The sequence below is a fragment of the Periophthalmus magnuspinnatus genome, chromosome 7 (assembly GCF_009829125.3).
Source record: "Periophthalmus magnuspinnatus isolate fPerMag1 chromosome 7, fPerMag1.2.pri, whole genome shotgun sequence".
Classification (NCBI taxonomy): Eukaryota; Metazoa; Chordata; class Actinopteri; order Gobiiformes; family Gobiidae; genus Periophthalmus; species Periophthalmus magnuspinnatus.
The window spans coordinates 33,877,849-33,902,430 of record NC_047132.1 but is presented as its reverse complement, the minus strand read 5'-3'; the positions used below and the strand labels follow the sequence as shown (position 1 = coordinate 33,902,430).

General features: G+C 44.4%; 1 protein-coding gene across 1 annotated transcript; it reads right to left on the bottom strand.

The window, feature by feature from the left end:
• Positions 1-1,299: 1,299 nt before the first annotated feature.
• On the bottom strand, positions 1,300-24,194 carry mxra8b (matrix-remodelling associated 8b). Its single transcript, XM_033969226.2, has 10 exons — positions 24,101-24,194; positions 20,877-20,903; positions 17,250-17,558; positions 16,998-17,099; positions 14,901-15,368; positions 3,270-3,452; positions 2,997-3,027; positions 2,839-2,918; positions 1,944-1,997; positions 1,300-1,873 (listed from the first exon to the last, which is right to left on the bottom strand). Exons 1-10 carry the CDS (start codon positions 24,126-24,128, stop codon positions 1,848-1,850), a joined length of 1,308 nt encoding a protein of 435 aa, XP_033825117.1. The 5' UTR covers positions 24,129-24,194; the 3' UTR covers positions 1,300-1,847.
• Between the last annotated feature and the right edge of the window lie 388 nt (positions 24,195-24,582).

The window sequence follows — 24,582 nt, the reverse complement described above, 5'->3', positions numbered from 1 at the left end:
ACGGGCTCATTACTGAGACAGTGCTGCCCCCTAGTGGCGCGGACGAGCAGTGCGCGCGGAGCAGGAGGCTCCAGGAAGGAGAAGGAATAAAAACAGAGTCTAAAAACACACAAGAGGCTTAAGGAGCAGGAAAGAGAGAATAAAAACACACATGGAGCAGGAAAAAGAATAAAAACACACAAGGAGCAGGAAAAAGAGAATAAAAACACACAAGGAGCAGGAAAGAGAGAATAAAAACACACGTGGAGCAGGATGGAGAGTCCACAGTCACATGTGGCCCCTGTGGAGCTGGATGAAGTCATAAAACTGGAACATTTCTGCTTCAGTCACAGCTGCAAAACACAGAACTATTGAACTATTATGTAAAGACGAGAGACGAGAGACAAGAGAGAGGATCATGGCCAAAAACAACAACAGAAGAAGAGAAAAGATCCAGACCCAGCACCTGCTGCAAATGAGATATACTGATAAATACAAAATAAAATAAATAAATATACTGATAAATAAAAATACATAAATAATAAAATAAATAAAAAATAAAATAAATAAATATACTGATAAATAAAAAATAAAATAAATAAATAAACTGATAAATAAAAATACATAAATATAATAAAATACATAAATAAATAAAAATAAATAAATATACTGATAAAAATAAAATAAAAAAATAATCACAAATAAGAAAAAATATTATATAATAATAAAAATAATACATAAAAAAACATAAATATAAAATAAAAACATAAACATAATCAAATACATAAATAAATAAAATAAATAAATAAATAAATGTAGATTTATACCATTTGAGAATGTTCTAATAGATCCAGGGCCATCACCTGCTGCAAATGTGACATATTTAAACATTAAGATAAATAAATAAACAGGTCAGTGACGTGTTTGTGGATTTTTATCATCTGAATCTGAAAACTTAACACATAATCTTAATATTATTTCAGTTTATCAGTTTAGAACCTACAACATTTATCACACAGGTGTTTTTTTTTTTTTACTTAAATCAACGTACAATGAAAGTAAAAGTACCACATGCAAAAACCTACTTAATAAAAGTATTAAAGTACCTGCTAAAAATGTACTTAGAGTAAAAAGTAAAAGTATTTCTCACAGATTCTGAGTCTTATAAATCTTCAAATGTGGTGATTTTAATAAAGATTTGAGCTGAATTTTGTCCAACAGAAACAAATGAACCGATCTTTTTTTTTTCTTCAGTTTTTATTTGTGTATTTTTGTTTTGCTCAAATTCTGAACGTGTTAAAAATAAAAATCAGCCTTTTGTGTTTTGTGTGATTTTCAAATAAACGAAATAAATGATAAATGAATATTCTGCATCTTTATTGGACGAGACCAGCGGAGCAAGTTTCCCTCAGACAAATAAACATAAAAACACATAAAACATTAGGACTGCATCTTTACATCATGATACATCTGAAGTGTCAGTGTTTCAGGTCAAATGCGATGCTCAAAGGCACAACATGGTCAGGTAAAAGTGAAAAGACGTTTGGATGTTTGTTTCCTGAGATTCAGTGAGTCCTTCAGAGGATGTGAAACTGAAACAGCCGAAAGAGACGGATTCTTCTGACAAACATCCCCGACGCAGTGAAATAAACGAGCGAAAGTCCAGAAGAAACTGACAGACTTTACATGAACATGCAGGAAACAAAACACGATTATCTAAGAGAAAACGCATCAGCTTCAGTATAAACACGAGGCTACGGCGGCTGAAAGGAGCAAAGGCGTTATGTGCGCAGCAGGGGGCGCTGTGCCGTCCTCGTCTCTTCGGTCTTTGTTGTTTGCTCTGGACCGGCCAGCAGCTCAAACTCTCTTCACTTCCACAACTTCGCTTCAGAGTCTGAGTGGAAAAAGACGAGTTTCACACTGATGTTTTTCTCAGGACGATGGTTGGACTGAATCAAACTCACCTCTGTTACAGTCTTTGGTCATCCCTCGTTCTTTCAGGAGGTTGTTTTTGTATTCTGAGGAGAGGAAAACGACTTATTTAACAGATAAACTCCAGAAAAACACAGAAAAAACAGAGAAGTGTGAAATAATTCAGTGGAATCGTTTAAATGAGACGTGTTTATACTGAACAGGAGCAACATCAGCCAAAACTACATCAGGAAAATGTTCCACAGTATGACTTTAAACTTATCCATCACCACAGAATCAAAAAGATGACACCATAAAGCTAAGTTACAGGTCAGCTCTGTGGAGAGGTGAGTCCGCAGTAAGATGCAGGTTTGAGATGGATTTTCAGGCAGTAAAACTTTATATTTCATCAGCTGCACGAGGTCATGTGACTCTAACGGAGTCTGACGGCTCCTCCTTACAACAGCTCTGTCCAGTCCGGTCTGGTCCAGTCCGGTCCGGTCCAGTCCAGTCCAGTCCAGTCCGGTCTAGTCCGGTCCGATCCAGTCTAGTCCGGTCCAGTCCAGTCTGGTCCAGTCCAGTCTGGTCCAGTCTGGTCCAATGGTCTAATGTTTTTTTTCATTCACACTGTATTTTAACCTGTGAATATCACTTGACCAGCTCATAAAAGAGGAAATACTACTACTACTACTGCTACTACTACTACTACTGCTACTACTACTGATAATAATAATAACAATGATAATAATAATACAGGACCTTTAAGGCTCGTTCACACTTCTGAGTCCTGGTTTTGGATGAATTTGAGTTTGGTTTGGACACGTTCTAGTCCTGGTTTAGTCCTGGTTTAGTCCTGGTTTAGTCCTGGTTTAGTCCTGGTTTAGTCCTGGTTTAGTCCTGGTTTAGTCCTCGTCGAGGTCCTTGTTGAGGGCCTGTTTGTGACTGTACCTGAGTTTGACGGCTCGTGGTCACAGGCCGACAGCTCCGTTCTGTCCAGCGACACGTCCGTGGTGTTTGTGACGTTGCTCCTGGAAACGACACAGTTTCACTTTTACTCTTTCGTTTTTTAGAACAAAAACTTTTTAAATAAACGTCTTGTTCTTTACCTTTCGTATCTGTAAACGTCAAACTCCACGACTGAAATGACAAACGTAAACATGAGTCACGGGTCAGTGTTTCGGGATCTCAGTGTGTGTTAGTGTTTCAGTGTGGTAGTGTTTCATTGTCGTGTGTTTTGTGCGTCTGACCTCAGTGTTTCAGTGTGTTAGTGTGTGTGTTTTGTGCGTCTGACCTCAGTGTTTCAGTGTGTTAGTGTGTGTGTTTTGTGCGTCTGACCTCAGTGTTTCAGTGTGTTAGTGTGTGTGTTTTGTGCGTCTGACCTCTCTTGTTGCGTCTCCGTGTGAGGAGGATCACGCTCACACTGATCAGGGCCAGCAGGAGGAACGAGGCCATGACATATCCCAGATGTTGAACCACATGACTCTTCTGCTCCGGGAGAATCACGTTCACGATTCTCGAGACGTCGTTGTTTTCGACTCTCGAGACGTCGCTGTTTTCGATTCCTGAGAAATGAACAAAAACACATAAAGTCTCTTTACGCTGCACCGCTTCAAACTGATTTTTCTGTACATGTTTCATCTTCCTCTGGGTCAGATTCAGAGTTTTATGAGCGACACAAACAGTAAATTCTCCAAGTCAAAGAAAACATCTGTCACTGCACAAAAAGATCTGTTTTTAGGCCCGAGCCCATGCAGGAAGTAGGACCTATTGGGCCTATGGCTTCGCCCATACACTCATTGTTGCAGACTGTTTTCACGAAGTTGCGCGCGAAGCGTCGCCCCCTGCACAGACTCCTGTGTCCTAGCAACCCATGCTGTAGGTGTGGGACATGCATATTTGTTGTTGCTAGCATGTCAGCGTCAACATCGAGTCAATGGACCTGTCCCTCCTCAGACCTGTCCCTCCTCACTGTCCCTCCTCACTGTCCCTCGTCTCGACTCCAGACCAGGAGGACGAGGTCAAAAGCTGTGGACACAGATCACACCGTCTTACTCTGTAAAAGCAGCGCGTCTGTAAAACTCTGATGTGTTTTTGCTGCAGGACTTTTCATTTCTGTTGTTTTGTTTCTGTGTTTGATTTATACATGAAGCATTTTGTAATAAGGTTTTGAAAAGTGCTGTTCAAATAAAGTTTTATTATTATTATTATTATTTAGACACTGAGACTTTTCTAAAACGCTGGCGTCTCTCGGGGGCGTCGTCTTCTTCCTTCGCTCTAAATGCCACAGACGAGTCTGGAGGAAAAGAGCAGCTCTGTGGAACGGCTCCAGGTCTGAAGTCACAAGTTATTTTTTCTCTTAAAAACACAGACTGACCTGAGACAAAAACTGTGATGTGGTTTTGTCTCGATGCTTTTTCCAGGACGAGCTTTTTAGAACAAACACTGAAACTAACACTCCTGAAACTGACGCCTGAAACACCAGACGCAAAAACACTCAGACTTTACTTCACTGTGGTACTTCTAATTAAGATGATTTTGAAGTACTTTTTCTACTATTCACTGTAGTATCAGCCTGTTCTATACCTGGACTTTTCCTACTGTCATTATTAAACTCTGCTGATGCTAACAGGGCTGACAAATATATAATTATTTATTTTTTATTTTTTATTTTTAGTCAAATTGTCACTTCAACTCATGCTGAAATAAATGTATTTTTTGTAATATTTAGTCTTTATTTCAGTCTCAAATATAAAAGCTCCTGGACGTTTTCAACTGAACCCATCCATCCATCCATTTTCTTCCGCTTATCCGGGGCCGGGTCGCGGGGGCAGCAGTCTAAGCAGGGACTCCCAGACTTCCCTCACCCCGGACACGTCCTCCAGCTCCTCCGGTGGGACCCCAAGGCGTTCCCAGGCCAGAGAGACATAGTCCCTCCAGCGTGTCCTGGGTCTTCCCCGGGGCCTCCTCCCGGTGGGACATGCCCAGAACACCTCCCTAGGGAGGCGTCCAGGAGGCATCCTGAGCAGATGCCCGAGCCACCTCAGCTGGTTCCTCTCAACGTGTAGGAGCAGCGGCTCTACTCCGAGCTCCTCCCGTGTGACCGAGCTCCTCACCCTATCCCTAAGGGTGCGCCCGGCCACTCTGCGGAGGAAGCCCATTTCAGCCGCTTGTATCCGCGATCTTGTCCTTTCGGTCATTACCCAAAGCTCATGACCATAGGTGAGGGTAGGAACGTAGATTGACCGGTAAATCAAGAGCTTCGCCTTCCGGCTCAGCTCCTTCTTTACCACAACGGACCGATACAGCGACCGCATCACTGCAGACGCTGCACCGATCCGCCTGTCAATCTCACGCTCCATCCTTCCCTCACTCGTGAACAAGACCCCGAGATACTTGAACTCCTCCACTTGGGGCAGAGACTCACCACCACCCGGAGAGAGCAAACCACCTTTTTCCGGTCGAGAACCATGGCCTCGGATTTGGAGGAGCTGATTCTCATCCCAGCCGCTTCACACTCGGCTGCAAACCGCCCCAGTGCTGCAGGTCCTGGCTCGAAGAAGCCATCAGGACAACATCATCTGCAAACAGCAGAGATGAAATCCTGTGGTTCCCAAACCAGGCCCCCTCCGGCCCCTGACTGCGCCTAGAAATTCTGTCCATAAATATAATGAACAGAACCGGTGACAAAGGGCAGCCCTGGCGGAGTCCAACATGCACTGGGAACAGGTCTGACTTACTGCCGGCAATGCGAACACAGCTCCTGCTCCGGTCATACAGGGACCGGACAGCCCTTAGCAAAGAGCCCCGGACCCCATACTCCCAGAGCACCCCCCAAAGGACACCACGAGGGACACGGTCGAATGCCTTCTCCAGATCCACAAAACACATGTGGACTGGTTGGGCATACTCCCATGAGCCCTCGAGGACCCGATGGAGAGTATAGAGCTGGTCCAGTGTTCCACGACCAGGACGAAAACCACACTGCTCCTCCTGAATCCGAGGTTCGACTATCGGTCGGATTCTCCTCTCCAGTACCCTGGAATAGACCTTACCGGGAAGGCTGAGGAGTGTGATTCCCCTGTAATTGGAACACACCCTCCGGTCCCCCTTCTTATACAGAGGGACCACCACCCCGGTCTGCCATTCCACAGGTACTGTCCCCGACCGCCACGCGATGTTGCAGAGACGTGTCAGCCAAGACAGCTCCACAACATCCAGAGACTTGAGGTACTCAGGACGGATCTCGTCCACCCCCGGAGCCTTGCCACCGAGGAGCTTGCCAACCACCTCAGTGACTTCAGCCAGGGTGATGGACGAGTCCGCATCTGGGTCCCCAGTTTCTGGGGACCCAGTTCACTGTCACGTCTTCCTCCTCGGAAGACGTGACAGTGGGATTGAGGAGATCCTCAAAGTATTCCTTCCACCGCCCGACAACATCCCCAGTCGAGGTGAGCAGCTCTCCACCCGCACTGTAAACAGTGTTGGTGAAGCACTGCTTTCCCCTCCTGAGGCGTCGGACGGTTTGCCAGAATCTCTTTGAGGCCGTCCGATAGTCCTCCTCCATGGCCTCCCCGAACTCCTCCCAACCCCGAGTTTTTGCCTCTGTGACTGCCCGAGCCGTGGCACGCTTGGCCCGCCGGTACTCATCAGCTGCCTCAGGAGTCCCACGAGCCAACAAGGCTCGACAGGACTCCTTCTTCAGCTTGACGGCATCCCTTACTTCCGGTGTCCACCACCGGGTTCGGGGATTGCCGCCGCGACAAGCACCACAGACCTTACGACCACAGCTACGAGCAGCCGCATCGACAATAGAGGTGGAGAACATGGCCCACTCAGAGTCCATGTCTCCAACCTCCCCCGGAATCAGGGAGAAGCTCTCCCGGAGGTGGGAGTTGAAGACCCCCCTGACAGAGGGCTCCGCCAGACGTTCTCAGCAGACCCTCACAATACGCTTGGGCCTGCCAGGTCTGTCTGGCTTCCTCCTCCGCCAGCGGATCCAACTCACCACCAGGTGGTGATCAGTTGACAGCTCAGCCCCTCTCTTCACCCGAGTGTCCAAGACACGCGGTCGGAGGTCAGATGACACGACAACAAAGTCGATCATCGACCTCCGACCTAGAGTGTCCTGGTGCCACGTGCACCGATGGACACCCTTGTGCTCGAACATGGTGTTTGTTATGGACAAGCTGTGACTAGCACAGAAGTCCAATAACAAAACACCGCTCGGGTTCAGATCGGGGAGGCCGTTCCTCTCAATCACGCCCCTCCAAGTGTCACTGTCGTTACCCACATGGGCGTTGAAGTCCCCCAGGAGAACAACGGAGTCCCCGGTTGGTGCACTGTCTAGTACCCCTCCCAGGGACTCCAAGAAGGCCGGGTACTCTGCACTGCTGTTTGGCCCGTAGGCCGACACAACAGTGAGAGACCTGTCCCCGACCCGAAGGCGCAGGGACGCGACCCTCTCGTTCACCGAAGTGAACCCCAACACGCAGCGGCTGAGCTGTGGGGCAATGAGCAAGCCCACACCAGCTCGCCGCCGCTCCCCGCGGGCAACGCCAGAGAAATGGAGAGTCCAACCCCTCTCAAGAAGTTGGGTTCCAGAGCCCAAGCTGTGCGTGGAGGTGAGGCCGACTATATCTAGCCGGTAACGCTCAACCTCCCGCACAAGCTCAGGCTCCTTCCCCCCCAGCGAGGTGACGTTCCACGTCCCCAGACCCAGTCTCCATGTCCGGAGATCCGGTCGTCGAGGTCCCCGCCTTCGACTGCCGCCCGGATCTCTTTGCACCCGCCCCGCATGGCTCCTCCCGCAGGTGGTGGGTCCACGGGAGGACGGCCCCACGTCGTTTCTTCGGGCTGGGCCCGACCGGGCCCCGTGGGGAAAGGCCCGGCCACCAGGCGCTCGCTGGCGTGCACTCACCCCAGGCCTGGCTCCAGGGTGGGGCCCCGGTAACGCCAGTCCGGGCGACGTAACTGGCCTTGTTCTTTGTCTGTTCAACTGAACCGTAATTTTAAAATATAAAATCACAAATTAAATTATTAAACTAAGAATTACAATTAGAGAGAGAGGAGACACTGAGAGGACACAGAGGGGACACAGAGGAGACACAGAGGAGACAGAGAGGACACAGAAAGGACACAGATTAACAATAGAAAGTGAACTAGAGCCGATGTCGAGTCGATGGCGCAGGAAGTGCGACATGATCACTTCCTGTTTGTAGCGCAGCGTTAGCAGGTTAGCTCCTTTTATATAAACAGACTATGAGACCAACTTTTATTTAGATATTTTAATTAACTTATTACGAAGAATTATATTATTTTGAAAAGTGCAACTAGTCTCATAAACACAGAGTGATCCTGGATGTGAAATATAAAATCACAATATTATTATTATTATTATTATTATTATTATTATTGAGAATTGCAATTAGATTTTATTTTATTTTTTTTACTAAATTATGCAGAATAAACTCACAAACTCATGTTTTATCGTCCTGACCCACATTCACCTGCAGTGGATTCTTTAGTGTCACATTGTTTCCACATGGTTCTCATACAGATCCAGACGATTTTAAACGATTCAAGAAAACTCCAGATCTGACCTTTATAAACCTGCTTCTTTTAAGCATCAGAGCCTCAGAAACGAGGAGATTCAAACCAGTTTTAACTTTGAGTATTTTAAGTATTTTATTTGTTTAAACTTTTGTTCTGAAATGAGTCTCCAGATTCTGTTTCATTTTTGGCTCGAGGTTTAGTTTTTTTAATATCTTTCCTCATAACTCACTCCCTGTTCCTGTAAAACACAACGCACCGTGACCTCTGCCGTGACCTCTGCTGTGACCTCCGCTCTAATTTCACGCCGTTGTTTCCTAATGTTTTCGCTCTTAAAACGTCGGTTCTCGTCGTGTTCCTGATTAAAACCTGTCACTTTATAATAAAACAAACTCCAGCTCGTGTTCTCCTGGTTCCTGTTCGTTTCTTTTGACGTATCTGAGGTTATTTCTGCTCGGCGACCCGCTCCGCCGCCGCCGCCGCTCATTTGCATTTTAATGATTTGTTTCTGTTGCACGTTTCAGACGCACAAACAGCTTCAAACGGAAAACGCCTCACGCTCCGACGCTTTAAACGGGTTTGTGTCGCTTTGGTGAACAGAAAACAAATCAAAATGGCGGCTGCGGTTGAAAGGACAGACTCCACGTGGGCACATTTTCACCTGGAACTTCACAGAGATGTTTAACGGGTCAGAGCGCCCCGAGCCCCGCCCCCTCGCACGCCGCTTTCATGTTTCAGCTGTGTCCAGATGTTGAACAGATGTACAGCACTTCCTCGGTCGGTCTGTAAACACGGCGCCGCTGCCCGATAAGACGAGGCGCAAAGAGACGGACCAGAGACACGTCCAGAGAGTTTGACACGAACAACCACGGACAAAACGTCTGAGTTTGACGAGCGACTGGGACGAGATTTATATTTATATATATATATTTGTGTTTTAAAAGTAGGATTCTGTAGGAATCTGACACACAGAGGGAGGGCATCTGACACACAGGGTTAGCAGTTTTTATGCAGAATAAATCTAAGTCAGGGGTGGGTAAAGTTTTCGACAGATCTCATTGGGTGTAAATGTGACAGGGGCGGGGTATGTGTGTATGTGTGTGTGTATGTATGTGTGTATGTATATGTGTGTATGTGTATATGTGTGTGTGTATGTGTATATGTGTGTATGTGTGTGTGTATGTATATGTGTATGTATGTATGTGTATATGTGTGTGTGTGTATGTATGTGTATAGGGGTGTGTGTGTATGTATGTGTATAGGGGTGTGTGTATGTGTATATGTGTGTGTGTGTATGTGTGTTTGTCCACTCTGTGTGAAACACTCGGCGTCACTGTTCACTTTTATTTTCTTTGATTTGCTCATTTTTGCAGAAGGGCCGAGAATAAGAGCGACACGTTTAATCTTTATCTATTTTTATGTAATTTGGTCACGTCCCATGGGCCGGATTAATGAGCCCAACGGGCCGTGTGTGGCCCCCGGGCCGTAGTTTGCTCATGTGGAGTCGACGCTGGTTCAAATGTGACACTTTGACCTGACGTCACTTTAAACAGTGTGGAGACAGAAACACATGTGTCACCTCCCCTTTAACGTGTGTTAAAGTCACCTCCCCTTTAACGTGTGTTAAAGTCACCTCCCCTTTAACGTGTGTTAAAGTCACCTCCCCTTTAACGTGTGTTAAAGTCACCTCCCCTTTAACATGTTCAGGTCAGAGTGGCTGGAGTCGCTCTGGTCACTGGTCATGGGTCAGTCGAGTCTTACATAAACATTTATATTTATATTTATGAGACAGCAGCAGAAAGTGGGCGGGGCCAAAGGAGGTTAACAACCGAAGAAAAAGCAACAAAAGCAAAAGAAGAACTTTAAAAGTGTAAAAGTCACAGGGATTATTATAGAAAAAGAACAAAATAAAGGGGATCTGTGAAAAGATCAAAAGTAAAAAAACATCACACTCAGGTCAGACACACTCAGGTCAGACACACTCAGGTCAGACACACGCTCAGGTCAGACACACGCTCAGGTCAGACACACACTCAGGTCAGACACACACTCAGGTCAGACACACACTCAGGTCAGACACACTCAGGTCATAAATAATGAAACAGCGACTGATCGATCGTCAGGACTCGTCTTTCATTTAAATAAAATGTTTTGTGACTCGACTCCGCCCCTGAGTCGATAAAATCAGAACGAGGATCAGGCGTAAACGAAGGTCAAGAGTCTGAGGTCAGATCCTCCTTCAGGTCATGACTCGACTCAGTGTAAACTCCAGAACCATCAAACTGAAAACGACGTCTGGACGAGACTCAAAACATCTTGATTTTAAAAACAGTGTCCAGAGATTTTCAACTAAAACAACAGAAAACACCAACGTCCAGAAGAAAAACAAACAAAAAGGCCCAACGTGAACCACTTCAGAATCAAGCGACGAGGAGTCAGAGTCATTTGTTTTGACGAGTCTAGACACACACACACACACACACACACACACCCCCCACACACACACACACACTCTGTCGTATGTGGGTCAAACTCAGGGGTAAAAACATTAGACCCTCCACACCCAGAATCTGCTCCTCCACCACAACCAATTAAAATGAAACGTTTCCAGCGGCAAAGAAAGAAACAGAGAAAGTCTGAGAGGAAACGAGACCACAGACTCACACACATGTATACAAACACACACACGCACACACACACATGTATACAAACGCACACACACTATACACACACATGTATACAAACACACACACACTATACACACACACACTATACACACACACATGTATACAAACGCACACACACTATACACACACTATACACACACTATACACACACTATACACACACATGTATACAAACGCACACACACTATACACACACATGTATACAAACGCACACACACTATACACACACATGTATACAAACACACACACACTATACACACACACACTATACACACACACATGTATACAAACGCACACACACTATACACACACTATACACACACATGTATACAAACGCACACACACTATACACACACATGTATACAAACGCACACACACTATACACACACACATGTATACAAACGCACACACACTATACACACACACACACACACTATACACACACACATGTATACAAACACACACACACTATACACACACACACACACTATACACACACACATGTATACAAACACACACACACACTATACACACACACACACTATACACACACACACACGTATACAAACGCACACACACACACACTATACACCCCCACACATGTATACAAACACACACACTATACACACACACATGTATACAAACGCACACACACTATACACACACACATGTATACAAACGCACACACACTATACACACACACACACGTATACAAACGCACACATACGCACACACACCCCTGTATACAAACACACACACACTATACACACACTATACGCACACATACTATACACACACACACTATACAGACTCACACACATGTATACAAACGCACACACACTATACACACACACACACATGTATACAAACGCACACACACTATACACACACACACACATGTATACAAACGCACACACACTATACACACACACATGTATACAAACGCACACACACACCCCCCCACACGTATACAAACGCACACACAGTATACACACACTATACACACACACACGTATACAAACGCACACACACTATACACACACACACACACACACACACACCCCCACACGTATACAAACACACACACACTATACACACACACACACACATGTATACAAACGCACACACACTATACACACACACACACACACACACACACCCCCACACCCCCCCACACGTATACAAACACACACACACTATACACACACACATGTATACAAACGCACACACACTATACACACACACACATGTATACAAACGCACACACACGCACACCCCCCCCTGTATACAAACACACACACACTATACACACACACACACACACGTATACAAACGCGCACACACTATACACACACACACACACACACATGTATACAAACGCACACACACCCCACACACACACACACACACTATACACACACACACACACACACACACAAATGGTTTCTTCTTCTTTCTGTCATTTCCTCTGTTCTTTTCTCTTCTGTGACTCTCCTGCTTTTCTACTTTTCTTTCTACATTCCTTCTCCCTCCCTCACTCCTCCTCCCTCGTCCCCCTCCTCCTCCTCCTCCCCCTCCCTCGTCCCTCGTCCCCCTCCCCCGTCCCCCTCCCCCGTCCCCCGTCCCCCTCCCCCTCCCTCGTCCTCCTCCTCCTCGTCCTCCTCCTCCTCCTCGTCCCCCTCCCCCTCCTCCCCCTCCCCCTCCTCCCTCCTCCCCCTCCTCCTCCTCCTCCTCCTCCTCCCTCTCTTCCTCCTCGAGCACAAAAACGCAGCTTTGGCTCCGAAACTGAACTGATTTAACCGACCAAATATGTCTGAAAATAACAGAGAGAAAAAGCCCAACGAGACGAGGATCAGGACACGGGACAGAGGGACAGAGGGACAGAGGGGCAGAGGGGCAGAGACAGAGGGACAGAGGGGCAGAGGGACAGAGAGACAGAGGGACAGAGGGACAGAGGGGCAGAGACAGAGGGACAGAGACAGAGGGACAGAGGGGCAGAGACAGAGGGATAGAGGGACAGAGGGACAGAGGGGCAGAGACAGAGGGATAGAGGGACAGAGGGACAGAGGGGCAGAGACAGAGGGATAGTCTGGGCCAGTGTCTCAGTCTGGGCCGTTGTCTCAGTCGTGTCTTGTACTAAACACGACTGAGGAAGTTTTTCAGTGAAATGAAGGAGTTCCTGATTTTGAGGTCGAGTAAATTCACAATATTGAGATAATACAAAAGGTCAAAGGGTCAAAGGGTCAAAGGGTCAAAAGGTCAAAGAGTCACGAGCTCCTGGTCCAAAAAGTGCATCATTTATAGAAACAACTTTGGAGACTGATCCATTTTTTTCAGTTCTGATACTGATTCTGATACTTTAAGGATCTGATGATACTCGATATGAACCGATACCAGATCAGAGAATTTATTTAATCTGACCCAGACGTTTATGGAGCTGATCATTTCTCAAAAGAACAACTTTGTGTAAATAAAAGTTCAAACCTTCTGAGACTTTCTGGACCGACTCCGACCTGTGAAAGTCTCAACTAAAGAATTGACTGAACCGATATTTGGAGCCGATATCTGATCCAGAATTTTTTTTTCAGTATCGGATCGATCAGGAAAGACCAGGATCTGTATCTTTGTTTGAAATGAACATAAAGATCTACTGAAGAACTGGGCCAAAGTCGTAAATATGAATCAGTTCTGTCTTTTAAAATGAAAGTGAAGGAGTAAAGAGTCATTACAAACACATTTATCAAAAATACTGAATGCACATTGATTAATAAAGTTTCTTAGGGGCATCACACACACATATATATCCTTTGATACTGGAATCATATAAGTTTTGAATATTATTATGTAATCACCATTTTTATACTGAATTAATATTTTCTTTGAATGTTGTGTCTTTTTGGAGGTCGTCTAACGAGCACCAGACTAAAAGTTGAATATCATCTATTAACACTGAAACGAGGTTAAAGGTAAAACGTGAATTATGGGAGACAGTTGGTGTTTTCCAGAAACTCCTTTAACCGAGTTAAGGCAACAGTGTAGGAGGTGAATCATGTCATTTGACCAATGTTTGTACTAGAATTAGAAGATCTTGTACTAACACTGAAACTATGTCAAAGCCACACGGTGTGATATGAATTGTGGGAAACTGTTGGGGTGTGTGGACGCTGCTTTACAGGGACAGGGCGGACGGATGAGACTCAAGGGCAGAAAAACAGACTGGTGCAGCCCGGAGAGATGAGCGAGGCCGGAGGGAGGAACCTGAGAGTCAACCTGCTCAACATAATATTTGCATATTCATGTTTCATGTTATATTTTTATGTTACGGGGCCAGAGAAAAGCAGACAGAGCCTCTGCACACACGAGGGACAGATCACATGAACACGAGGGACAGATCACATGAACACGAGGGACAGATCACATGAACACGAGGGACAGATCACATGAACACGAGGGACAGATCACATGACCCCGGGTCCTGTGTCAGATTGTAACTGTCAGGGGAATAAACTTTTGAGATTTGAACTGATCGAATCCAGTCGTCATTTTGACAGAACACGACTAACAAAAGTTACATCAATAAAACAAAACTTTGACATTTCATGGAACATTTCAGAGAGAGAGAGTGGCTCATATTGGCTCACACTGGCTCACACTGGCTCACACTGGCTCACACTGGCTCACATTGGCTCACACTGGCTCACCCTGGCCCACATTGACCCACATTGACCCACATTGACCCACATTGACCCACATTGAGCTCTTTACGGTCACTCACGCGGCTCGGGCAGCTCGTTGCTCTGGACGGTGGTGGGGGCGGAGGTCGCGGGGTTGGATGGGGGCGGGGCTCCCACGGTGAGTCTAAAGATGCGGCGCTCCTGGATGCCGCAGTAGTGGTGGTGGAGGTGGCAGGAGTAAAGTCCGATGTCCGCGGTCTTCAGGTCGGAGATGGACAGAGAGAAGTCGCCCAGAGTGAACGCGTCTTCGTCCAGACTCATCTTGTTCTGGCTGAAGAGCGGCCCGTAGTCGCGGCGCTCCCCCGAGGCGTACAGGTCCACCAGCCGCTCCGCTCGGTCCGGACGCACGCCCGGAGCCTGGTAGTCCCAGTGGACCACCTGCTGCTGGCTCTCCTGCGCCCCCTCCCGCCACAAGGGGCGCCGGTTCACACAAGGCAGCACCACCGAGCTGCCCAATAAGACGACGAACACGGTCTTCTCTCCGTCCCAGTAGCGCTGTTCTTTACGAGCTGAAACAAACCAAAAAAAAAAATCTGCCTTCAGTTTTATCGAGAAACCAGTCTGTGTGAAATCCAACGTTGGCGTCCCTCAAGGCTCAATACTGGGCCCACTACTGTTCACCATTTTTACAGAATTAAGTATCTGAGACTGGACCCACAGCTGTCACTCAAACATGTCAAAAGAACAGGGAGTAAAATCAAATAAAATGTAAAAAATTTTCATCACATAAGAAATAATTTAACAACAATTTATGTCTAAGCTTTTAAACTCAGTGATTTTAGCGAAATTATTAAAGTACAAGTTGGACTCTGATAAAAATCTGCTCTTAAATGAACTGAAACTACTGTATTTTCTGGACTATGTGTCGCTCTGGAGTATAAATCGCACCTGTGGAAAATGCTAAATAATGAAGAAAAAAACATATATAAGTCACATTTTTGGGGGAAATTTATTTTACAAAATCCAAGACCAAGAACAGACATTTTATCTTTCAGTCAAGTTATAATAATAATAATAAAATGTGGAACAACAGGCTGAATATCAGTACATCACGCTAACGTAACACATTTATATTTATTCAGCTCCATGAAGCACAGACAGAATTGAACACGTGTCTGGTTTGTTAACGTAAGATATTAACAGTTAATCAGATAAATAAAGCAGAAAAAACAACAAGTTTACTCTGGATCTCACTCCAAATCAATAAATCCACTCAGAATACCTTTTTCTTCTAGGGTCATTTTTGTTGAGTGTTTGTCTTTGTCTTTTAAATGAGTGTAATGTTGATATTTTAAATGTTGAGTGGTTCAGGAGGAGTAGATACTGGTCCAAGTCTAGAGCCCCTCGCACGACTGTCACTGTGACAAGAACCAACATGTGACATTATAGATTTGAATCATTTCACATAAAAGTCACATCTGAGGAGAAGTCGCACCAACGACAAACTGTGAAAACAATACGGCTTAAAGTCCAGAAAATACAGTATTTATAAAAATGATATATATTATTGTAAAGCTGCTCCTGCTGCACTTTTGTACGTTGCATTGTGGGAAAATTTCAGATTCTCTTCGTCCGTCTCAGAAGTGAAGTTTGTATTTGAGCAGAAACAGTGGAGACAAACAGACATGTCAGATCCACGAAGAGCAATTTTCTCTCATTTCTTTCTCAAGTTTCCTTCAGCTTTTTGTCCAGTGACAGATTTGGATTTTTCTTTTAGTATTTAGTATATTTTATTATTATTCTCTGGTTTATATTTTATTGTTATTCTCTGGTTTATATTTTATTTTTATTCTCTGGTTTATATTTTATTATTCTCTGGTTCATATTTGATTGTTATTTTCTGGTTTATATTTTATTGTTATTCTCTGTTTTATATTTTATTTTTATTCTCTGGTTTATATTTTATTATTATTCTCTGGTTTATATTTTATTTTTATTCTCTGGTTTATATTTTATTATTCTCTGGTTCATATTTGATTGTTATTTTCTGGTTTATATTTTATTGTTATTCTCTGTTTTATATTTTATTTTTATTCTCTGGTTTATATTTTATTATTATTCTCTGGTTTATATTTTATTGTTATTCTCTGGTTTATATTTAATTTTTATTCTCTGGTTTATATTTGATAAAGTCGTACCTGACTTGGTGACGTTGAGCTGGATCTGGATGTTCCGGTGCACCTGGCAGTAGTGGTGGTGCAGGTTACAGGTGTAAACGCCTTTGTCCGTCGCGACCACGTCTTTAAATCAAACACAGCGACAGTTTTAAAGTTTAAATCCAGGCGCCACATTAAACAGAGACTCTCTAGTGACTTCAGCGACATATCGTCCTTCAAACCGAGTTATCGTCACAGTTTAAAGTCTAAACGAGTCTGAAACGTGAGTCTTACTGTTGATGATGAGGGAGAAGTTTCCGTCGTTGAAGGCGGTCTCGGGGATGGACACGCGGTCTTTGTTGAAGCTGTTGTAGACCCTCTGTCTCGCTCCAGGAGACATGTCCAGGACTCTCTCTACTGAATACTCAGGACTGCGCCGCACCAGGTCCCAGTGCACCACCCTCTGCCTGTCCCTCAGGTTGTCCCGGGTCCACACCAGGCGGGGGCTGCGGCAGGACAGCACCGCCCGAGCTCCGGCCGGGAGAGTGATGTTTCGAGCCTCCACCACCAAACCGAACCTGGAGAGGACGCCTTGACTCAGAGCTGGAAACAAACAAAGAGAAGATATTTCACAGTTTGTGACGAGTCCAGAGCAAAAAAGAAATGTTAGCGACGGGTTCTTTTTAAAAACAACACAGAAGGAAATGAGCCAAGAAGCTAGCAGTCGAAACATGCTAACAAACATGCTAATAAACACGCTAATAAACACGCTAACAAACATGCTAACAAGGTAAATGCGTCTCCTGCTGTACTGTGTGTCAAAAGAACCCAAGTTGCTCACAAATAAAAGACAAAGACAAAAAAATGAACATTTTTGAAAAAGGATGTAATGATTTGGGAAAATATTTAAGTGCGATTAGATCTGATTAGATTTGATTTGAGATTTGTTTCACGTTGCACATTTTAAACACCTCCGGAAGCCTTAACGCTAACCCTTAATGCTAACCCCTAATGCTAACCCGATCTCAAACCTTAACCCTAGCATGTTTCGGCTGTTAGCATCTCACTAAAATTTTGGAGTAACTTCTACGTCACATTTATAAAAACAAACCAACTACACCAGAGTTTCAGATCTGCCATTTCTTTATTGTCGCTCATTTCCTGAACAAGTGTTTGGGGGAAGATCCTGATAATCCTCAGTGTTATCGTTTATCGTCTGTATTTACTTCAGCGATATATCGAACGTGTGTTACAGACCTGAACGTCTGGAGTTTCTGTTATTGTGTGTTCTGTTCTTGTTAATCTGGAGATGTTGTGTGTTGTATAAATATTAAAACAAATTTAGGTTCAACATTTGTGGAGGACAGGTGTTGGGACAGGTGTTAGGACAGATGTGAGGACAGGTGTTAGGACAGGTGTGAGGACAGGTGTGAGGACAGGTGTGAGGACAGGTGTTAGGACAGGTGTGAGGACAGGTGTGAGGACAGGTGTGAGGACAGGTGTTGGGACAGGTGTGAGGACAGGTGTGAGGACAGGTGTGAGGACAGGTCCCATCTGAGTCATGACCCCGTACCACCCTCTGCTGCAAATATGCTACATATATTTCAAAGGTCATGGCAAAAAAGTAGGAGTCTTTTTTTTAATGAATTAACTAATTCATGTACCAAGAACCCAAAGAAGCAAATATGCTACATTGAGTGCTGCCATCTAGTGGTCTGTGGTGTCACCATCAAATCCAAGACACCAAACTGTCCAATGGCAAGGTAAGAAATCAATTTGAGGTTTATCAATTTAGGCAGAGGAAAACCTACAGACTTAAGACATGTCATAGTCTTCCAGTTTTATATTAGTGTATTTTGATAGGTTGATTACGTTTCAAATATGCAACACTGGGTTCTTGGTCTGTGTTAGTAAATCATCTGCACATTTTGTTCATTAGATCAATGGACAATTGATTTGTGTTGATGTCATAAATTATCAATGTCCTTTTTTATTGCATCAAGGTCCTAAATAACTATTAATTCTACATTTTTAATTTTTCTCGGGCGAGATGGCAAAAAGGTACAATGTTGAAGATGTCCTGGCAATGCTGGACAACGGTAATGAGAGTGAAAAAGAGGAACTTGCATCCGATAGTGATGATGATGAGGATTACCAACCAGGCCCAGGGGATGATGAGCTACAGACACTGACAGTGAGAGCCACGCTCATGACACTGAAGACACCACATCACCCACCGATTTACCACCAGTGACACACAAGAAACTGCCTCCAGCTACTGCAAGACGGGGCCAATACACCTGGAAGAAAGTTGACTATGAGCCCCCTGAATCTGGATTTACTGGTGAACAACCTGAGGTTCCATTGGATGTTGGAAGTTCACTGGAATATTTCAAAACACTCACTGATGATGATATGCTTGAATTACTGGCTATTAAGACAAATACATTTGCTGTACAGAAGAGTGGGAGGGAACTAAAAACAAACAAAAAGGAACTTGAGCAGGTTATTGGAATGTTTCTCAAAATGGGCCTGGCTCCAATGGCTGGCACAAGGATGTTTTGGGAAACTGATACAAGGTATCCCCAGGTTGCCGACATTATGAGCAGGAACAGATTTCAAAAGATCATTGCACATCTTCACTTTGTTGATAACATGGTGACTGAGGAAGACAAGACAAACTCTGGAAGATCAGGCCTTGGCTCACTATGTTTCACAACAATTGCCTGAAACTTGTACCTGAGGAGTACAATTCCACTGATGAGCAGATGGTGCGATTCAAGGGAAAGTACAGTGGTGTGAAGTAATATATGCACATCAAACCACACAAATGGGGCTTCAAAATCTGGTGTAGATGTGGCATTTCAGGACTGGTGTATGATTTTGAAATCTATCAGGGAAGTGGTGTCAAGGAGGCTGGTGTTGGCCTCGGGAGGTCGGGAGATGTTGTAAGTCGCCTTCCACACTTCCAGATGAGAAGAACTACAAAGTCACTGCAGACAGTTTCTTCACCAGCATGACGTTGTCAAACTGAAAGAGCGAGGCATTCTGTACCTTGGAACAGCACGTACCAATAGGCTGAAGAACTGTAGACTGAAAGATGAGAAAGATCTCAAAAAGGAGCGAAGAGGAAGCTTTGACTACAGGGTGGAAACTACACATGGTGTGAGTTCTGTGAAATGGTGCGATAATCGTGCTGTGCTGCTGGTCTCATCCTACCTTGGTCCAGAACCAACAGACAGTGTGAGACGCTGGGATAAAGGAAAAAAGGACTTCACTCTCGTCACCAGACCAAACGTGGTGAAGGTACAATAGTCTCATGGGGGGTGTTGACTTCCTACACTGCCTCAGGTACCCGATGAAGGTCAGACGATGGTACATCTACCTCTTCTTCAGAAGTAATGTTCTGCCTGATCTGTTTGCAGTTTGTATTCAATATTTCAGTTTCAATAAAGTTACTATAGCCTGTTTTTTTTGTTTTTAGTTAGTTGTAGTTACTATACTTACGCCAAAATGCCGCCTGAAAAGCCCAACGTTGCAAATGTGCTACATCATCAAATTTGGTCAATGAAATCTGCTTAACACAAATAGTGACACATTTTGTTCTTACTCGTCCCCATTGACTAAAATTTAGCCTGGATGATTTTTGCCAACAAATATTTCTAAGTCTGAGTTCTACGGGGATAAACATAGAATAAATAACTATAACATGAGTGCAATGGTGAGAAGGTGGTGCTGTGGAGGAGGTGGTGCTGTGGAGGAGGAGGTGCTGTGGAGGAGGTGGTGCTGTGGAGGAGGAGGTGGTGTGGAGGAGGTGGTGGTGTGGAGGAGGTGGTGCTGTGGAGGAGGAGGTGGTGTGGAGGAGGTGGTGCTGTGGAGGAGGAGGAGGTGCTGTGGAGGAGGAGGTGCTGTGATCGTTACCTTCAGGCAGAAACAGCACGGCCAAAACTGGAAGAAAAAACAGGAAAATATTCAGCACTTTTGTCAAAAATAAATAAATAAAAACATTAGACTTAAAACGATAAATGGACTTTTTATAAAACACTTTTCCATCTTTAAAACTCAAAGTGTTTTACATCAAAGTTAGAGAGTTTCAGGCTGAAGCTGCAGTTTCAGTCCGACCTCAAACGCCCCAAAAGGAAAAGTCATTATATAATTCCAGTTGCGCCTCGTCTGTCTCTTATGAAACAAACACAAAAGTTTCAGGAAACGCGTTTGCTATAAATGTGCTTTTCCCCACAGAACTAATCCGCTGTGGATTTAAGAGCGAGACTCAGACGCACAACGTTTCTATTCATCATCATCTTCATCATCTTCATCTTCAGCTGCTCCTGGTTCAAACACAGATTCAAACTTCCATCGTGTGTTTCTGTTTCAGTGTAAGAAGCTTCGATATTAAAGAAACACACGGTAAAGATCAGGCCCAGAGTACAGAGTTAAAGGGCCGATATTCCTCTGTTCCACCTTGTGATGTCATCATGTGGTGATACAGGAAGTGCTCCACTGTGTTTTTAAACTCCACACACCTTCATTTATAGAATCATGTGGATCATTTCAGTCCTGGAGTTGTCTCTTATCTCGACTGAACTAAAGGTAAAAGGAGGAGTTAACGTGAAAACTACCACTTGATGACATCACAAGGTGGAACGTCGCATTTTGAGCTTTGGAGATGTGACAGACTAATAATAAATGAAACAAAACACAACTCCAGGTCTGATTTTGATGTGTAAAAACATTACAACAAGGATTAAAGCCACAGGAGTCTTGAATTTGGAAAAGTGTTTTTATAAAAAAGTGACATTTATCAGAAAACAAACTGAAGCCCTCGTCTTTTCTCGTCTTTTCTCGTCTTTTCTCTCGTCTCTGTCCACATGTTAAAGTCGTGGAGACAAACGGGCGACGCTTGTGTAAATACATTTTTGTAAATAATCTGTGGCCTTTACATCAGGGGCCGATCTCCAGCGTTTTCTGCACATTCACAAAACGCCTCGACCTGGAAAACGGCGGCGGTTTGGAGCGTTTCCTCGAGTGGAGGGTAAAACAAAATCTCCAGACCCTGTAATTTGGCCTCATTTCTCTGAGCGGCTGTGACTCACGGCTCCACTAACGCCGACGACTTAACAACGAGCCACCGAGCCAACGAGCCACATAATCACACAATAACACACACGTTTAAACAATTACCTGAAACACACACTGAAGCTGAGGCTGCAAAAACACACTTTATAACACTCAGCTGGTTAATAACACTTTTATTCCTGGTTCTGGTTTTAGAAAATCACAATTAACCCGCCATTTTGAGCTTGAGTCTCTATGGTTCTCATCTCTGTTATAATTTACACATTTTAAATCACAATATTCATCTAAAAACACTTCAGAAAAGAAACAAGTTGAGCTAATTTCACGTTCATAAACTGCGGTGTCCGATGGAACGCCGTCACAACAAAGTGCCGCCTGCTGTAGCGCCCCCTGTGGACAGACGCGCGTCACACTCGAGCAGCGGAGTTTTAAAAATTTGTACCAAAATGACGACGCGACGCTGCAGAATCTACGAGTATCAATGATTAAGGAGATAAAAATGGAGAAGGAAGAGCGGACGTCACAGTGGGTGTGTCACAGGGGGCGTGTCACAGTGGGCGTGTCACAGGGGGCGTGTCACAGGGGGCGTGTCACAGGGGGCGTGTCACAGGGGGCGTGTCACAGGGGGCGTGTCACAGGGGGCGTGTCACAGGTGGAGGTTAAACGGGGGTAAATCGACAAAATGGCATCTTGAAAATAGTGGATTAAAGATTAAACTCAAACATGAATCAGTCCAAATAAAACATCAGAGACTCAACGAGAAGAAACGACTGAAACAGGAGAAACATCTGAACAGTTTGAACACGTCTGTTTTACCGTTTTCCTCTTTTTTTTAAGCTTAAAAACGCCGCGTGTCGGTTTAATTCCTTATTTCTCCTGGTGGTTCCACACAAACACAGCAGCTTCTTCTCAGACGTGTGACAGATTTTGACTCAAAGTTTACTCTGAGTTTTTCACCGCAGACACGTCCAAGTGCAGGATCAGCAGAACGCGGCCCCTGAACGCCCCGGGCCCCTGTAAACACCAGGAGGCTCTGCTGTTCTGACTCTGCACGACAAACTCAAACATTTACAAATATTTACTGATCAAACTGTGACTGAGTCGAGTTTATAAACGTGAAAAGTCAAAGCTCCAGATCCAGAGCAGAGACGGGAGCGACTCTGTTTATACTCAACATATTGGCCCTATAATTATGAGAGTAGACAATAATAAAGGTGCAGAGGTGGTAATAGCCTCCTCCTGTGCCTCCTCCTGAGCCTCCTCCTCCTCCTCGTGGCACGCTCATTACGCTCACGCACGAGCCTCTAAACTGTAATGAGGCTTCAGGATTGTGCTGACTCTGAACTTACACCGCGTTTAACTGGAAACACGCCGCCCCGAGCCGCAGAGAGCCGTGCACGCGCCACAGAGAGCCGTGCACGCGCCACAGAGACACGTGCACGCGCCACATAGACCGTGCACGCGCCAAAGAGACCATAATAATAATAATAATAATAATAATAATAATAATAATAATGTGATGGCCCTGGGTTTATGTAATTAATAAAGAAGCAAAGATGAAAAAAGTTTGTCCAAAGTTTCTGCAACTTTTATAAGATCCAGACAAATCCTGTAAAGACTGAAAATAGTGGAAACATATAATTTATTTTTATAGATTGTGTTGTCATGGAAACACTTAAAATAGTCTGCAGCGTCACAAAATGATGCTGAGATAATCTGGAACTTTCTGCCACAAACATAAAGAGAATCTGAACATCTGTGCAAATGTTTCCAGGACTGAAAAAAAAAAAATCACTTTTATAATTGTGTCTGGAGTCAACACAGAGTCTGTAACGTCCTCATGTAACATTCAGTAAAACTCTGAACTCTCCTCCACTTTAAACACAAACATCAACATCTGAACATCTGTGCAAATGTTTCCACGACTCAAACTCACAAAGCTCATGTCTGCAACTTTGTCATGTAAAATTCCGTAATAACATTTAACTTTCTTCCACTTTAAACACAAACACAAAGATCAACTCAACATCTGTGCAAATGTTTTCATCTTTTCAAATAAAACTTACCTGAAATAACCGTCACGTCCCGCAGCATTTCGGATGTTTGGTCAGAGGCGCAGAGACACTGGAGAAACAGAGAAACAAAGCAGTTCCACAGAAACAGTCCAGCTGTGTTGTGTTTTCTCCCTGAAGCCTGAGTCTACAAGCCCCGCCCCCTCTGCACGCCCCGCCCCTTCATCAATCAAACAAACACTGACACATTTACTGTGAAAACTTTTACCTGTGCGACTGGGACAAAGCTACAAACATCTGCAACTCTTTTGTTAAAAATATAAATATCAAAGTGACAGATCCATGGACTCATTTTCACAAACTCAGACTGAGTGATTGTTTAATAAAAAGCGGTTTCATTTGTGTAAATCAAACTTATGAAACCCTCTTGTGGCCTGCTCTGGTAAAGTTTCCATTGGCGCATGTTTCATGGAGATGCCAAGTATCTGCAGAGTTTAGTGGTGAATACTGCCCCCTTCTGTCTTAAAAACAAACTG

Coding starts and splice junctions, on each gene's coding strand:
- mxra8b (XM_033969226.2), bottom strand. CDS start 24,128: ATGCTGCGGGACGTGACGGTTATTTCAG. Junction 1,998..2,838: donor CCACGAGCCGTCAAACTCAG/GTACAGTCACAA, acceptor TCCTCTCCTCAG/AATACAAAAACAACCTCCTG. Junction 1,874..1,943: donor GACCAAAGACTGTAACAGAG/GTGAGTTTGATT, acceptor TTTTCCACTCAG/ACTCTGAAGCGAAGTTGTGG.